The 17,671-nt window shown below is 38.1% G+C and overlaps 1 protein-coding gene across 3 annotated transcripts; it reads right to left on the minus strand.

Moving 5' to 3' along the window:
* Positions 1-512: 512 nt before the first annotated feature.
* RPS6KB1 (ribosomal protein S6 kinase B1) lies at positions 513-17,651 on the minus strand. Of its 3 annotated transcripts, XM_069790992.1 has the most exons (15): positions 17,424-17,650; positions 13,921-13,970; positions 12,727-12,847; positions 12,295-12,363; positions 11,692-11,839; positions 10,961-11,018; positions 9,859-9,959; positions 8,826-8,916; positions 8,533-8,623; positions 8,126-8,233; positions 7,768-7,830; positions 6,852-6,929; positions 5,097-5,204; positions 4,382-4,494; positions 513-3,814 (listed from the first exon to the last, which is right to left on the minus strand). In XM_069790992.1, the coding sequence occupies exons 1-15, from the start codon at positions 17,493-17,495 to the stop codon at positions 3,577-3,579; spliced, it is 1,509 nt and encodes a 502-aa protein (XP_069647093.1). In that variant the 5' UTR covers positions 17,496-17,650; the 3' UTR covers positions 513-3,576. The 3 variants fall into 3 exon arrangements, with proteins under 3 accessions (XP_069647093.1, XP_069647094.1, XP_069647095.1); XM_069790993.1 differs by lacking the exon at positions 4,382-4,494 and having other exon boundaries at positions 17,424-17,651; XM_069790994.1 differs by lacking the exons at positions 513-3,814; positions 4,382-4,494; positions 5,097-5,204 and adding an exon at positions 5,238-5,390 and having other exon boundaries at positions 17,424-17,651.
* Positions 17,652-17,671: the final 20 nt, after the last annotated feature.

Consider the following 17,671-nt stretch of genomic DNA (forward strand, 5'->3'; position numbering starts at 1 on the left):
GATGAAAAACAGAATAGGGATTACCTTTATTTCTACTAAGGCAGCTCAAGTTTGTTTCTTGAAGACAGCAGCAAAGCCAAGTTAATCTAGAAGAGAACAATCTGTAGAAGTTCATAGATAGGAACTGCATATAGTATATCATCAAGGATCTGCAGTAAGAATATTTAAGTAATTTCCCTTGTTCTTAATAACTTCTCCTTTATCCCCGAGGGTAAAGGATTTCCCTCTAAACTGGGAAAATGAAACAGCAACTATCCTGCTGTAGAGACAGAATTTTTAAAAAAACAACCAAAACTCAAGCACCTGTCCTAACAATAGTAGTCTTTCTCAATGTTTGATGCACTTTCTGATTAACAATGAGAGCAGGTTGGGAGTTAATATTAAAAAGAGAATAGACCCGAAGTAAACATCCATTCTGTGACTAGAGTGGACTTAAATATTAAATGTTCTCCAGCAGTTCAGCTTTTAGATAGCAAGACAAAAAAAAAGGGATATTCAAAAGAACAATTGACTCATTTATTTTTATCTTTTATTATGAGCTAATACCAGGATGACATTCAAATGTCAGATGGCACAATTAAGACAGTCTTGGTAGGAATTATTCCAGCATTCCCAAAATTACAATTTAGTACACGAATGGCATCAAATGTATGCATCACTCCCACAGAGAAAAATTATGAAATTCTGAATATTTTATACCAGAATAGTTTCTGCATCAAATGGGAAAAGAAAAACTGCTGGTAACACAGCTGACCTATAAACCTTTTGTGATAATGACCTGCAGAACAAAATATTTCCCTATTTAACATCTGGTAAAAAAAAAAATATGACTTCTGTTCAAGTTTAAGATTTAATACTTTTATATGGTTAGCCACAACAGGTATTAACCTCAGTTTTACTATATTTTTGTAATGCTACAAAAATCCTATAAAATCAAATTATAGTGAATTTTTCAGTGATTATAATTAAAAAAGCGCAGCTTGTACAAAATAAAAAAAATAAGATTCTATACTCTAATGAAAAATTTAAGACATTTTTAAATGAACAAAAGAAAGCACTTGTTAAGCTCTCCAATATTCAATGCATTCTGCACTTATCTGAAATAGCCAGACAGGAGCTAGAACTCCACTCCCCTTAGTTCACAACTAGTAATTTTGACACTATTATATATATATAGAGGATCTATGTCTGATATTTTTACAAATAAATACAGGATAAACCATATTGCATAGTGTGTGCTTGCTGTCTGAGTCACACTCCAAAAGTTTCACAGTTATGGTAGGGAATTAAACTTATAATCTATGGGATGAAACATTGACAGTACATGAAATTTACTTTTAAAACCAATGAATTGTATCTGTAATTAATCAGTGAACTCAGACAAACAACTCTTGCCATTCTTGCCAGCCATATTAAACCAATTCTACTGGACAATTATATCCAGCCAACCAAAAAGCAACTGTTAGCTGTAACTAGGACCAAGAGAGATCTGCCTCAAAAAAAAATTTTTTTTTTTAAGCTAATTTACTTTATACTCAGTAAACATGTTAGGAAACTTATGTTAACAAGTGGCACAGAGAGGCACTGCTTCAAGTGTTGCGTATTTGCAAATATGCATAATACAAACACACATGAGCACTTTGATTTCAGTTTCACAACATGTCACCAGTGGCCAAATGAAAAATGGCAATCTTCCAGTATGATGTATGTCACTATAAGGTAACTTGATTTTCCTTATAACTAAAAAAAGAAATTTTCCAACAAAAGGCTTATCAGGAAGGAAAAAAAATACTAATTTTTGCTCAATCATAACCATCTTTTTTTGTTGGTTCTTTGTTAATATCAACAAGATACCGATGAATCCTCCTGACTTGCAAATTTTAGAAAACAGCACTCTGATTGGATTCAACATGCTTAGAGAGTTTATGGCTTGGATCCTATGGCTCAAAAAGATTCAGTATACACAGAGTAAGCAGAATCTATAAAAAAATCCCTACTGTTGTGAAACACTAGAAGTAGACTTTGCACAGTTTGACTAAAGATAATGCAACGTGTGGCAGGCAAAAAGTGACAGGACTTGTATGCAGTTGCATGATCATATACACACACACGCACACACCATACACACTCTAACTAGTGTAAAGCTCTGCAGATATTAACCCTTTCACCAGCTATGTTCATGGAAATGCTTTCTTTAAGGCAGGAAGTATTTAAGTAAGGTAAAGTTACCTTTATTTTATTCTTTGTACCTGTAGGTCATTTGTACAGATTGTAACAATTTCAAAAACATAAATAGTGTCCTTAGAACATGTTTCCTAAATTAAGTTGCTAAAGTTCTGACCCACTGTGGAAGACATTCACTGAAAGGCCATTTAACACTTTTCTCATACAATCAGCAAATTTATTGCCCCAGCATAGAAAAAAATGTTGATAAATTTAGAAATGTATAATGGCAGGGAACTCCCATAAGCAAAATTTTATTTAAAAAAAAAAGTCCTCAAATTCTTACCCAGTGGTTACAAAAACGTTTATTTCCTTATACTATGTAGAATTTGTATATATTTCCTGTGGTACTTCCTCTATGTTTTTACTGACCTTGTATTCCAATGCACTTTTTCCTGATCTTTTGTATGGGTAAGAATCTGAACGTATTCAGCTGTCTCCATCTAAGGACTAGCATATACAAAAGTGATGTTTCCCAGTGAAATGTCTGCTGAGGACAAGGATGAAATAAGCAGGACATGTATGTGAGCCCATGGCTTCCAGTTAAGCCTAGAACATAGCAGCATTGCTGTTTGATTAGATCCATTTGTCTTTGCAGGAACAGGTATTTCAGCTGGGTAAGCAAGTGAAACAGTTCTCTCCCACCCCACATTGCCAAGCTGGTAATTGAGTGATTCGCTTATTGATTTGTTGTTCATGAGGAGAAGAATCAGAACTAGAGCCTTTACTTTCTTCACAGCAACCAATTATTTTGCATTTTTAATTTTGGGATACTTTCCATAATGAGCTGAATCAAAAAATCTATTTGAAAAATATATATTTTTATATATATAAAAAACTCATTATGTTTTGAATGTGAAATACCAATTAATTTTATCTTTCATCTTTCATTCCACCCCATTGTAGGAAACAGCTTAATCAAGCTTGCATGCTAATTATTCCTCAGACGCAAGCATAGAGGCATTTCATACTTTGCCTAGTGAAAGGGCTAACCCTCCTTGACACATTCACGACTAGACCAGTGATTCTGAAGCAACATCCTGACCCTTAATACTGTCAGTTTCAAGCTATCAGGCTGAAAAATCCTTGATAAGGTGAGAAGATGTCACTGCGAATCAGTTAGATGATGTGCCTAGAGTTCTGCAATACCATTTTCTAAAGTTTTTTATGCACCATTGATTGACAGAAAAAAATCCATATTTCTTTGCTTTCCAAGTCGCTCTGTGCAATGACTGACTCTTTGATACTGTCACTTTTTAAAAGTAAACCATACAAGCCCTCATATTTCAACTTCAAGGGGGCTTATGTCTGTTCTTTGTTTTCCACCTTCGAAGGCTTAAAAAAATGGTGTTGTCATAGATTCATGCGCAAGTGCTCTGGTCGTTTGGAAATCATGGGAAAAGCTTGTTTTTTATATGGCCCAGAGTTTGGTTGCCGGATTGGAAGTGGTGCTGAGGCCTCTCCACAGACTGTCACATCCATTTGTTCTATTCCACTTGTCTCCATTGGATATTCCACAGGTGTCTGAGTATTTGATGCGCTGGCAGAAGCACCTCTTCCCCAGAATTCCCCAGGGGAAAACTTTACAGGGCTTTAAAACAAGAAATATAAAAATCAGAGATGAAGATATACACAGCACCAAGGTATGTCCTTTACTCTGCAGGAAGCTGAACTCAAATGCCTATTGAGAAGCATTAATAATTCCTTCCTTCCACTTCGAGAAGTTTGAGAAAGTTTCCATGTCTAGCTTCTACCACGGTCTCTTGTAAAGTAAAATTCTCTCATTTGAGTAGTGAGGATATATTTTTAGATGATTGCAGAAGGAATTTTCTGTACTAACATGATTCTTTAGCGGCACATAAGTACTTAGGATGTTCTGAAACAGTTCTAGAGGAATGGTGTACCAAAGTCACCAGACTGTGAGGCTGTACCAGCGTTGAATAGCAAGCAAATTAGTACTTCTTGTGCTGCCAAACACCACAGCTTTGTCTCTAATAATGTGGTTTGTAAAATAGGATCGATGCTGCACTTCTAACGGAAGTGATGGGCTTACCGAGAAGAAAGGCTGCATTTTTTATTCCTAGTGCAGATCTATTTCAACTACTTGCTAAAAAGTGTATTACAAAAAAAAGAAAAAAAGAAAAAAAAAAAAAGATACCTGACTGGTGTCCTAGGGCTACCTATGAATCTGCGAGGTGATCGAATTTTTGGTTCAAAAGAAAATTTCTCTTTTACGCTTTCAAGTACAGATGGAGCCACATACGTAAAACCCTGCAAAACAGGAATGAACGCACTATAACTTACAGGCAAGATTTACATTTATGATCACTTCTGCAGTTATGATCGGCATGAAATAGTAAATGAAGATTATAAAAAGGAGAGTAAACGTAGACATATGAACTTCTACTCGCTTCCTGAAGCAAACAGCAGGACTTTAGGGAGTTCCTCACCCAGGTGCCTGCACACCCCAGATATTTCTACTCAGATCACAGATTCCCACAGGCATGCTCAATTTAATTAATTTTGATCGATAGAACAGACATTGTTCTTCCTGCATGACTATGAAAGTAATCACATGTCCAGGGTTCATAATGCAACTATGAATTAGAATGCTGACGTTCCAGAAAGTAAGCAACGCTTGTTGGCTGTTTTATCTATATAAAGAAAATGTCAGCAGTAATCAAACTAAGTATTTTCAAAGCCCTTAAACATATCAAACCTGTTGCACAACTTGTGTTTAAAATGATGACAGCTTGCTTCAAGTATCAGGTGTTAAATTCAATAGAATTAATTTACCTGAAATACCCTACTGTTTCCAAGTAACACAACATACATCTCCACAGTCATTACATACTTGTCCCTGGCTCACTTACCAGAAAGACCTGGTTGGCACTTTCACTGAGAGTAGAGTCATCTGGGCTATCAACAGGTGTCTGACGTGTAAACTTTGAATCAAACTGGCTCACATCCTCTTCAGATTGCTTTGCAAAAACAAAATGATTAAGGGTTTATATTACAGATATCAACCAAATGGCTTAGCGGTGATCAGTGTAGCCTCTGGATGGAGTTCATTCCATAGGTTTTTGGCAGAGCTCTGCTGTAGTAAAACCCTGGAGTGGTGTCGGAATCCTGTCGCTGCCAGTGGGAGGTCACTATGGGCACTGACACTGAGAAATAAAGGCAAGGGGGAGGGGCAAAAATTATGGATCAAAAAGGAACACAAATTAAAAAGATGCCTTTAAAAAAAAAATCTCAAATTACAAACAAAAACTTTTAGAAATACAATGCCAGTTTCTTGCAAGTTTAGCCCTTGTCACAACCAGTATAGAACAGTTGCAACTATTAGTTTTTGGAAGCCTCTCCTGATAATTTCATCCTGTTTTTGCAGATACAGAAGTGGTTATATTGTGAGGGATAGATGACAACTCTGGAATAAGTGACTATGAAGAACATTGTTAAATTCAGTCAAAGAACAACAGATACAATTCCAAGATCCCTTCTCTCATTCGTAAGTGTAACTGAAAAGGCAGTATATATTCATTTGTGCAGGCCTTCATGCAACCATGAAAGCACATTTTCAAAAACCATCTAGTTTGTAGAAGTAACTTCCATAAAATTTGCTAATAACAGAAAAATGCTAAACTACCTTCCGATAATTCATTTGGAAATATCAGTCTTGTGTCATTTTGAATTTCCTTCAAAACGGTAAGGAAAAAAGGTCTGGAATCCCCATGCTGTAGTATTTTCAACATTAGTGATGGCTAAATCAGTTTAAAGTGAGATTTTTAGTAGTCGGGAACTACTGGGGTGGCAATACCATTGCTGCTGTAGCTAACTGTACCCAGAGGGAAAAAAGACAGACACCCCACACCATCAAAATCTGAGATAAGATAATAGAGGCTTATTCATCACATCACTGGTTTGAGGTGAACTTTAATTACTGCCTAGAATGCACAAAATGCATTGTAAATATTAATGAGCAAACATACAAAATGCTTAATTAGCTGACTTCATTTACTTTTGCTTAGCAACTACTTATCTTAGTTTCAGCTAAATACTGACTTACTGTATAATGTTTAGAAGCAGAAATTCAGAGGTAAGTGCACTTGCAAGTCTGTTTAACCTACAGATTAGAAGCAGGAGGAATTAAAACTGAAGCAGAACCTTCTTCCTCCAGAAAAGTAAACGAAGGATAAATTAGCTCATGGCTGGTTTCTGCCACCTTCTCACATAAAAAAGCAAGATCCTATTCCAGTGACGTATGAGTACCATGACCACAGAGTCAGACAGAACAGCATGCTCATGACAGCCAGTATTTCATACTGTGTGGAGAATTAAAGAGGTTTTTTTGAATTGTTGATTCAGCACCAGTTCTCAGGAAAAAAAACTCCCAACTTCATCAGGTAGTAGATCTGGTAGATCAGGTGGTGGATCTCCCATCTTTAATTTGACAAGAGTGAAATCTGAGAACCAGTAACCTAAATTGATGCATTTAACTATATAAAGTAGCAGAAATCAACAGCACTCCAGTTTGTAAGAGTGGGTGTTTCTAAGTTTTAGGTTCCGCATTGTGTAAGCCCTTTCCTAAAGGCATACAAGGAATATCTCACAGCATTCTGAGTACATACCAATAAGGGTTTAAAAGGAGGTTCCACCTTTCGTGCCAACAGCTCATCCCAGTTAATGTGTCTGAAGAACGGGTGAGCCTACAAGAGTTAGCAATAGCACAGTCATAATCTGCCTCCTGGGTATAAATCACAGAAATTTAAGAATTAAGCTTGTTCTTTTCAGACCCCCTCTGTGGTGTCCTTCTTTTCAAAATCACATATGGGTCTACTGTAATATATCCTGCAGCACTACATCAGAGTAGCTGGAATTGCTGAAAAATGATACCATACCTCCAAGTCAGACAACATAGGTCCCTATCATGTTTTCCTTGAAAGATTAGAAAAAGCCGGTTTACATGCAAAATACCTCTACATTTTTCAACTTTAAAAGTTAGGTATCTAAAAATAATGACAAAACACTGTATTAATGACAAATTGTCAGAACTGTGAAATAAGGAGGACTCTCTAGTACATTGTTAATCTCACCATAAAAAAAGTCAAGCTGGAAGCAAAAGGAACTAGGCCTCTGCCTTAACTTTTAACTATGCAACACTGAATGCAAACTAACAACCCTTTTCCTTTGGAAAAGCTGCACTAAATGCAAAGACTGGCAGGTTTTCGTCAGACCTGATATCAGCGATGATACGCTCTTATATGGTTGACTGTACAATTAGCATTGAGCAAGTAGTAGAAAAGATCTACTGGAAGACAGAGCTAAAGAATAAAAGTTATTTTCCAAATCTCAGAATTATCAAACAGGTAGACAGCTGCTTTCATTAAGCTTTAAACCATTCACATTTTGATCAGCTGTCATGAGTGACTGCCTTTTGGCTCATTACACTTCAAGACAGACATACTCTCCTTCCCCGATATACCCTCAAAGCTGTTTTATTTTCAGTGAGGTAATTTAAGAATTCTTGAGTTAAGCAAAAGTTACCTGAACTTCTCCAGCATCTCCAGGACCAGCTCCTAGACGTGAGGCAGCATTTCTTTTTAGCAGCTTAAGGAGAAATAAAATCCAAAAAAGAAAAATCAGTTATGTCGTTATGACTAGACTAGTTTTGACATGAATCATCGTTCGAATGAATACCATGCAGAATGAACACAGAACAATGAGAAAATCTGCATTCGTTAGAAAACAATTGTATTTTCAAGGAAAATCACTTTCTGTACCATGCAAAAACAATACTGACTTATAAGGAGTAAAACAAGCATGGACTGAATAGCCATACTCATATCATTTTACTTCTATTTTCTACATACACGTGTAGTACTGACATTCAATGAAATTCTACCTTTTTAAGCAGATCTCTGGCTTCTTGTGTGAGGTAGGGAGGCAAGTTGAGTTTACACTTGAGAATCTTGTCAATTGTTTTCTTTCTGTTCTCCCCAGTGAAAGGAGGCTAGAAAGCACCATTGTAATGGGAGGAAAAATAGTACTTGTTCAGGTCTCTTATTTGTGTACACAGAACTCACTTCAGTAGTTTATAAAGCAGACAAAATTACTGCAAATGGGACTTCCAAATAACTGTTTGGATCAGAGCAGCTCATGACTGTAGCCAGCATAAGTGTAGCCGTATTTTAGTCATATTTCTTACTTGCAGTTTGTATATCTACAAATATTATACATCATCTGAATTAGAATACATGTAACTACAAAAGCTACAAAGAGAAATACATGCAATTATAACTGTGCACCTACTGCTCCAGTCAGCATGTCATACATTAATGCCCCCAAACTCCACCAGTCCACAGCACGATTATGCCCACTCCTCATCAAGATTTCAGGGGCCCTATAATCAGAAAAATTGAAAATATGAACATATTTTAACAAGCTTAATACTAATTCTGACTAGTAGTTTTCAAGCAAAACCACATTTATCAAGTAAAATTTCCGCAAGTGACTGAACATATGAACCATCAGTTAAAAAAGGCAACTTTTAGCCATTACCCCCAGACCAAAGCAATACTTTTCTATTTCATCATGCAGCTCACATGTATTCAATTGTTCCACAAAATGTGTGTGTGACTGTTCCATCATGAATAGATTCTTTACATAATCCGAAGTCAGTCAATTTTACGTGACCTGAAATTAAATATATAAAATTGAAGACTTAACAGAATTCTGATATTTGTATAAGTAACATTAAGAAAAATAGAAATTTTTAACATGGATATGTAATAACTTTGAACTACTTCCTGGTATCTTCAAAGGTCTGACAAAGCAATACAGAATGAGGTAATCACACTTAGAAATAAAGCCTCTGCATTATACCTGCATAAGAAAGCGTTGCCATTTGAAGAGAAACAAAACTACCAAAACTTATTCACATATAGACAAATGTATTTATACATAAAGACTGTAGAGCATCATTCAGATAAGAGCATAGGCTATCGATTTTTACTGCTTGCTTCAAAAAGTTCAGAGAACAACCTCCAACAAATTGTAAAGTGCCCTGAATAATTCAGTACAAAGACTTAGACTAAGTAAATAAGTTGTTTAAGATAACATGAAAATACTGGATGGCACAGATTGTCAGACTGATCAGTGTCATACAGCCAATGTAACAGTGCATTCAGGAATTGCTACTACTGTCAGGTAAAATGTCAATAGCTAGATCAATCATTTCAGCTACAGATGATTTGGCATCCTACCTAAATTGCCTTTCCTAACATCTTCAGTCATTCCCATTACTAAAACGTCACTGATGCTACACTGAAGACACAGATCTGTATGTACTTTACAATGACCCAGTAGAAGAAAAATTCCACGAGCTGCAGAAATAGCAAGTCAACCATTCAAAAAATGCCTGTGTCTATACACATGGAACTTGGGAGCTTGATGTGGCCTATTACATTTGAAGCTGTGTTTAAGGGTAAGCAATTAGCTTTGGCAATTCTTCAGTTACACCAAGAGGGATAATGAACGTGCCATTGTTCTAAGGAAATTGACATAAGAGTGAAGCATTGTGACCTTTGAAGAATTGTTTTCAAATGACTGGCAAGGTAACTGTTACTATAGTTCTACCTTGATGATTAAGCATGATATTTTCTGGCTTCAGATCACGGTAGATGATTCCTTTTTGATGCAAGTGCCCCAGTGCCATTGAGATTTCTGCCAGGTAAAAGCTGAAAGGAAACATATGCCACAAAATTAGACATATTCAATCAAGCATCTTAAGCACTAAGACTATTACGTACATACCAATGGTTCCTTGAAAGTATCATTAAAAGTGCATGAGAGAATAAATGAGAGAAACAATGACGCCTTTGAGGATGGTTTGCCAAAAGGCATACAGACTCCGAGATGAACTACAAAATTGCGCCATTAGCATTAGGTGTACCTGTTCAGTAGCTCTCTTATCATGAATATATTTGGAGGGATCTTAATTTACCAGTTAGTGGTTAAAATACGCTTCAATCTGTATAACCACATCTAGATGGCAAAGTTGAAGAAAAATAAAAAATGAAGCTAAGGAGGTAATCGGCAGCACCCAGAGTGCCATCTGTGGGACAGTATTACAGCCCCATAGGTACATCAAAGCTTTTCTGAGGCATTTATCAGCATGCACTGTGGAAAGATACAACTGTATTCAGTTGTGTGAAGCCTAATCAATACAGGATAAATTTCAACTTGTTTATAAGTAAAATATCACTATTCAAAAGGCTTTTTCTCCTTCATTAGAATAATTACCTTTAGCACTTTACACATCTGATTGTTAGAATACAGCCATTACAGTGACTTGGAAATTCCGTAACTGGCTGGTAAAATTGTGTGGGGGTCAAGAACAAAAAAAAAAAAATTGCATCTACAGCAAGTCTTTCACAGTCTTTTCTCCAAACACCAAAGTCCAAACACTTTCACAGTCTCTTCTCCAAAAACATGTCCTTTACCACAACCCTGTGGAAGTTGGCCTCACTCAGCAACCAGCAATGGACCTTCTGTAGTAAGACTGGCACAAACTGGTAAGTACAGAACACATATGTCTTCCCAAAACCCAGTTAAAGGCTCTTTTCACTAGACTACGAAATTATGAGTAGTTATAGTTTTTCAAGTCATAAAGTACCACTTAAGCACTCAGAAAAAAAAAAAACCAAACCTATTAATTTACTACAATAGTTTCACTTACCAAGCTGTGTCTTCCATAAATATCCCTTCTCTCTCTAACTGCATAAATAGTTCTCCTCCTGTCATGAGAAAAATGAGATTATACTCTGTTGAAGTGCATTCTATCATTTTTAGTCAGTCAAAAGTCTATTTTCTAGAAAAACTATAAGCAACAGGTATTCTGTCCTGCTCCACAGAAAGCTGTTTCACAAAAAACAACTGAGAATTTACTATTCTGTTATTCTTGGAATTTTATCAACTAAAGAGATGCCAAAAGAAATCAGAACAGCATGCTGAAAAAAATAACAGCATTTCTGTCCCTGTTTTTTCCTATTGCTACAACTTGAGCAAATTGCTTCTAATCTGTGTCTGTTTCCCTATCTGTGAAATAAAGATAACACTTTCTTGTTTCACAAAGAACCTGCAAGGACTAAAACCTCAGGTACTCTGCATGACTGCATAGGATCTAAGTGTAACATACAAGAATTACAAACCTGATGGAAGAAAAGGTATTAAAAATCTTCCTCTCCTGTACTGTCATGAAAAATAACTATTTTATGTTTCATTCATCTTTCTTGTATTGAACTGGAAGGTTTATTTATGCTATTCTATGCATTCTTAATGCTAACCTATTTTACATTTTTAAGACACCGTGTCAATAGTTAGCTGGCTTTTTATAATCAGAATAAGAAATCCAAATTGTCAATTAATGCAAGATACCAAGAAGCAGGTAACAGAATTTCATATACTGACCACTGAGATACTCAAGGATGAGGTAGAGTTTTCCACCAGTCTGAAAGGCATAAATTAAGTCTACGATGAAGGGATGTTTCACTTCCTCCAGTATATTCCGCTCTGCTTTTGTATGGGCTGTATCCTTTGCATTCCTTACAATCATTGCCTACAGAAAGCAGAGGTATCTGAGCACAAGAACACGCTAAACAAGGCAGACTTTTATATTTAGTTCCGTTCTGAGTTTACTAAATCACAACACTACACATGACGTGGCAACATAATAAAAAAAAAAAAAAGAAAATTTCACCACAGTATGTATGTAACATCACAGGTTTCTTGTGGAAATTTAATTCTTAATTTATTTCATAGAATCATACAATAATTTCGGTTGGAAGGAACCTCCTGAGCTATTTAAATTAGTTGCTAAGAACTACACAGACAGAATAATTTAGTTAAAGACTAATTATAATTCCAACTGTACCTGGATAACAACTTGTGTATATCACAGATAAAAGTTTAATTTTATGTATATTATGTAATTAGATAATTTTTAACAGCTAAAGGGAGAGAGAGGGTTTTTTTTAGATTCAGACAGTAGTGAAACATGAACATTCAGGTTACCTTTTTAAGAACTTTCATGGCAAATATTTTCCCAGTGTTTGCTCCAGTTACTTTTCGTACTTGAAATACCTATACAACACCAATACAAAAGCAATCACATATTATGACCGCGTTAGCCATCACAAATTAAAAAACAAAGTTCTGCGAAAGAGAGATGAGATCACCTACAAACTGCAACACTGCCTGAAGCAGAAGAGCTAGTGATTTGAACCAGAACCAGTTTGGGACATTTTCTACTGCCACCAGCTGGTGAGGCTCTGCCAGTGGCTTTGGTCCCATGACACCAACCTTGGCAGCCCAGAGGTTACCTTCTGGTAGAATGAACTTTTCAGAAAACAGGATGGGAAGATTAGACCTGGCCAAAGGCAGCAAGCAAGCACTTTAAGCGCCTTCAGTGTAATGGATTTACTTCCGTAGAAAAGAGTTCCTTACCTTTCCATAGCCACCTTTGCCAAGTACGCGAAGTAACTCAAAGCACTCTGGTCGGATCTTTTCTGGACCTCTGTTTACACTAGTCTCTGAAATCTCAAATTTTTCACAATGTTCCATGCCACTGGATAAAACCGAAACAAGAATATAAGACTACCTGATACTCAAAAGTGGTCAAATTAAAGTAAGCAAGCAAATTACTTTCTGAAAAGCATACAGTATATCTGACAGAACCGAATGACTGCTTTGGAGATTGGGAGAATTCTCAGCATCAGAAATTTTATTTAGGTGTATGCAAAGCATTAAGTTGCACCTTGCACAGAAAAGATTATCTGCAAATTTTGGGGATTTATAGTATCAAGATTGTCTTCAGATTCCTTCATTTTAATGCATAATAAATCTCTGTATTACACCAGAATTAATTTTAAAAGACCAAAGCCTCAAAGTGACTTAGATATTCCTACAGGACCTCAAGTAAAGGCAAGGCTACAAGGTGTGTTTAAGTTTCAGATCACATTCAGCAGCCCCAACAGTCACGGTAAGACTTCCGTAACACAAATACCTTCCAGAAAAAGCTGTAACAAAAAAGAGTCTCACAACTCTGACCATGCCACAGAAGACTGAACCATAATTTAATGATGCTTCTAAATTATGCTACAGTTCTGCAAAAGACTAACAGATGGATCCTGCTAAAGTAAATGTAACTGAACTGTTTTAACTATCACTGCTTTCTTCTGACAACACGGTATGCTGAAACAATCTGGAAATCTATAAATGAAGTAATGCTAAAGGTAGCTGTCTCCTGAACGTCAAATCAGAACTTCTGAATTCTCATGATTCAGACTGCTATGCAAATCTGCAGCTGGAGCCTTTATAAAATGCACAGGACATACAATGTTCTGCGGACAGTGCATTATATTCATATTACAAATATTATTCAAGTACAAGAGATATGTTAGGAGAAACAAGGATTAAAAGACAAACAGCAAGTTTTGCCAGAATTTTTTTTTATTATTATTATTTTATTTCGAGGTACAATTCACAAATTTTAATGTGAAGAAATAGTGAAATTACTAGAAACAACTCAAAACTGAACAAGAATGACAAAATTTTCTATTTAACTTAACAATGTAACAAAATCAGAAGTTATATGTAGTTGTCATGAATGATACAGAACATTTTCTAGCAGCAACTTACAGGTCATATTGGCCAACTCCTCCATGGTCCATGCTCTCACTTAATTGACCCTAGGGATGGGAGGGGTAGAAGGAAGATTAATTATAACAAAAAAAAAAAAGCACCATTAAAAATAAATGTCCTGATGTGTTTTACAACTTCTTAAATTTTATATATATATTAAAAAATTAATTATAATTATAATTTATATTATATAATTAAACAAGTCTAAAGGTCAGGAGTAATAAGTTATCAGAAGGTAAGACATGTACAAAATTCTGTAAAAGATTCGCACTAATTCCACATATCTCACACAGTGACGCGGGGAACCACTGTATTACCTGACTGCCTTGTTACTCAATCGCTTAAATATTAGAGGTAACAATTTTGCACACCCCCAGGTGAATTTGAAAAATGTTAAGGTACTGCATTTTTCTTTGCAGTTGCTCTTGCATACAAATTTTAAAATCCTATTACAGTACTATACAAATCAGAACAATAGTAAAGACTATGTGAATAGTTGGAACTGGGATTCATACGCACCAGAGACAAATAATCTACCGAGAAGGTTTTATTATTCTGTATTGGTAACAGTCAAATCCCAATAGTAACAAAAGAATTAAGCTTTACTCTGATGTTAAATACCTTATCGGACCAATAATCATTCAGACTAATGCACGCAAATATTACTAAAGAAGGTTCAAGGACTTCAACATCAGAACTAGTCACCATTAAAGAATGTAGTTCAATTTTTAAGAGATATTTTCTTCAAAGAATTTTCAACTTGATCCCTTATGCAAGATAATACATCCCTGCAATTGTGGGTCTACATGGCAAAAGAAGTGCAAACCAAGCAGACAGCTGGAATGAATAGAATTTAATGGGCAAGCTTCTAATGAGCTTTAGACTATACCTTAACATTTTTATTTTTAAAAATACGTACATAAAATAACAACTGCAAGTTAGTGAGAAACAGCCTGGAATCTACACACTGAATACCAATATATTGAATGACGCGTGAAATTCAGAGAACCAGGAGGAAAAAAGCCATTGAGATCTGCAAAACGCAGACCAAAGCAAGGAGGGCATTGTAAGATATTATGTAAGTGAAAACACCACCCAATGAAAACACTAACCAACAAAAATTAGAAACTTCCAATAGCTTCCAAACCATTTAAACATTAAAGTTTACAGAGGCTGGTTTATTTTGGTGGGTGATCTAGAGGGGAATTTAACTCCTGGTTCTATCTATTAGCACCACAAGCAGTTATGGAGTCCAAAAGTTCAAGTTTGTTTCCAGGTCAGAATGTTGCTAGCTCCTGTCCTCTTGATAACATTTATTAGAGAAATCCAGCTTATTGACATCTGTTTCACAATAAAACCCACTGAAGCTGCCCTTGACCCTACCATTAGATGCCAACAAACGAATTTAAAAAAATTTCAACAAATACGGAGAATAAACACCCATCATGTTCCTAGAACAACTTCTCAAGTTAGCCAATGGTTCTGGCAAAGTTTACACATGCTTTTCTTGCCCCTTTGAACTATGGTTTTCATTCTCAGTATTAACTTGAACAAAATTCACTTTAGATACCACTCCACTATTTTCAGGATTTCTTCTCATTTCAAAAACCAAGAAATGCAATGGTGTGCTGGCTGGAAGGCTAGCAGTCCTTCAGTCTGTACATATTGTTTCATTTATTACAAACACAAAAACTAAGGCTGTTTTTTTCACCATAACAACTAGTGCAAACAACCATATGGCTTATGAGTGAACTCTCCATTTAAACAATTCCTGAGATTTTCTAGAATGGCTGCACCTATTCAAAACTACAACTGATCTGTTCTTGCTGCTACTAGGCTTACAGCTGTCAGGAGGTACCAGGGACCAGCACCACAAAGATTAGACAAGACAGTCCAGACTTTATACCTTGCTCACTTCCAGTTTAATGATCTCAACTGCACTGGCTGCAAGGTCTTTCTGATCCTTGTAAGACATGCACAACACTTACAGAGATGACTTTCAGTGAAACATTTTTTCCCCTTACACGTTCCTGATGCTTCCCCTTCTTTCCTGCTCTTACGTTCCCTGCTCTTCAGTTCTAATTTCAAGTCCGTTCTTACTCTCCTTTAGCTGTTTGCCAAAAGGCACCTGAGAACCAAATCAGGTTGCCAACGTGCGTGCATTCATGTCCACAGCTGTGCCAGTAAAACTTCAGTCATAGCAATTTTTTTAAATCCACAGTAACTAATGAATTTTTTAATTGTTCCCTGAGACTGAATTACTGGGACATGAGAGAGAACAAATTCAACTTTCTTGCCACCCCCCTTAGAACCTGTTCTTGGCAACATTAACAGTGTGATGTAAGCGACATTTTTTTAAGCCAAGTACTTTATTGATTATTGAGGTGACAGACACTGCTTCTTCCTGCAGGCTGAGAAGCATTCAAGCCTTCAGCTGTCAGACAACATCTCTACAGTTTATGTGCAGTGCGGGTATTCCAGCTGTGATATCAAGAGTATCTCAAAGACTCCAAGAATGTCATTAGTATTTAAATAGCAAAAAATAAATGCAGTAGCAGTTTAAGCAATAGCAAATGTTTAATACACCAAACAATATTAAAAAAGCAACAGTAGCACTAGGAAAATATAAACAGAGATCTTGTAATAAAATTCCCCCAAGGCCTTAACAGAATCTATGTGAATGTTACAAAGCGACAAACTACAGATTACAAGGTGAACCGTTTACGAAAGCATGAGATGGAGATGCACGCCGATCCACACAGAAGTCTAACGCAGCATTTTAAAGCTTTCCTTTCAATTTTGGCGCTAGAGCAACGACTTTATACAGCCCCAGAAAGATTAGCGTTTCTGCACTGACGTTAAAACATGTGACGAGGGAAGAAAATGTGATGGGGGGGGGGATGCATAAAAACAGCCCCCAAAACCCCCCACTCCGCTGCGGCACTTGTGCTAGGAAATCCAACGCAAAACTTCCAAGGCAAAAAGCTCCCGCGAGTTCGGCGCAGCCCCCACCGCCCAGCCAGCCGGAGCGCAACCTCTGTGTGTCCCCCCCCCCGGCGGGGAAGCCCTGCTAGCTCAGCCGCCTAAAACCCGCTCCTCGCTAAGGGCTCCACGCCGCTTCCTTGGCGCGGACGGGAACTCCCCGGGCGTTACGAGAAGCCCCTTTTCCCCCTGCCGCAACCGTCGGGGCAGCGCGGCGGGCTCTGACCGGGCAGGGCGCGGTCGCGGCCGCCTCACCTGAGCGGGCCGGGGCGGCGGCCGGCGCCTCGCTCCCGCCTCCCCCGCCTCCCCGCGGCCCCCGGCCGCCTCCGCCGCCTCCCCGGCCGGGCCGGCCGCCGGCGGGATGTCGTCCCGTCCCCCGTCCCCTCACGGCGCGGACCCGCGGGGCCGCCTCCCGCTCCCTCCCCTCAGGCCTGCCCCTGGCGCCGCTCCCCGCGGCGGCCTCCCGCTCGCTCCCTCGCCTCGCCTCACCGGCTCGGGCGCTCCCCCCCCCCTCTCACCCCCTCCTCCAGCTCCTCGTCCGAACCCGCGTCCTCGGGCTGGTCCAGGTCGATGTCGAACACGCCCGCCATGGCGCGGGTGTGAGCCGCCGCGGCGCCGCCGCCCCTTCCTGGCTGTGCTGGGTGCGCGGGGCCTGGGCCCGCCTCATGGGCCCGCACCCCCCAACTCCGCCACGGACGCCATCACCGGCTGCCCCACCTCAGCGCGCCTGCGCCCCCCCGCCCCGACTGCGGGCGCCGCGCAGGCG

The sequence above is a fragment of the Haliaeetus albicilla genome, chromosome 9 (assembly GCF_947461875.1).
Source record: "Haliaeetus albicilla chromosome 9, bHalAlb1.1, whole genome shotgun sequence".
NCBI lineage: Eukaryota > Metazoa > Chordata > Aves > Accipitriformes > Accipitridae > Haliaeetus > Haliaeetus albicilla.

What these genes read in the sequence shown, in the direction of transcription:
- RPS6KB1 (XM_069790992.1), bottom strand. Translation starts at nt 17,495, where the DNA reads ATGGCGGGCGTGTTCGACATCGACCTGGACCAGCCCGAGGACGCGGGT. An exon ending in TATCATGCTTAATCATCAAG is followed by an intron (nt 8,917 to 9,858) that starts GTAGAACTATAG and finishes ATTTAATTTCAG; the next exon opens with GTCACGTAAAATTGACTGAC. An exon ending in CCAGAGATCTGCTTAAAAAG is followed by an intron (nt 7,831 to 8,125) that starts GTAGAATTTCAT and finishes TTTCTCCTTAAG; the next exon opens with CTGCTAAAAAGAAATGCTGC.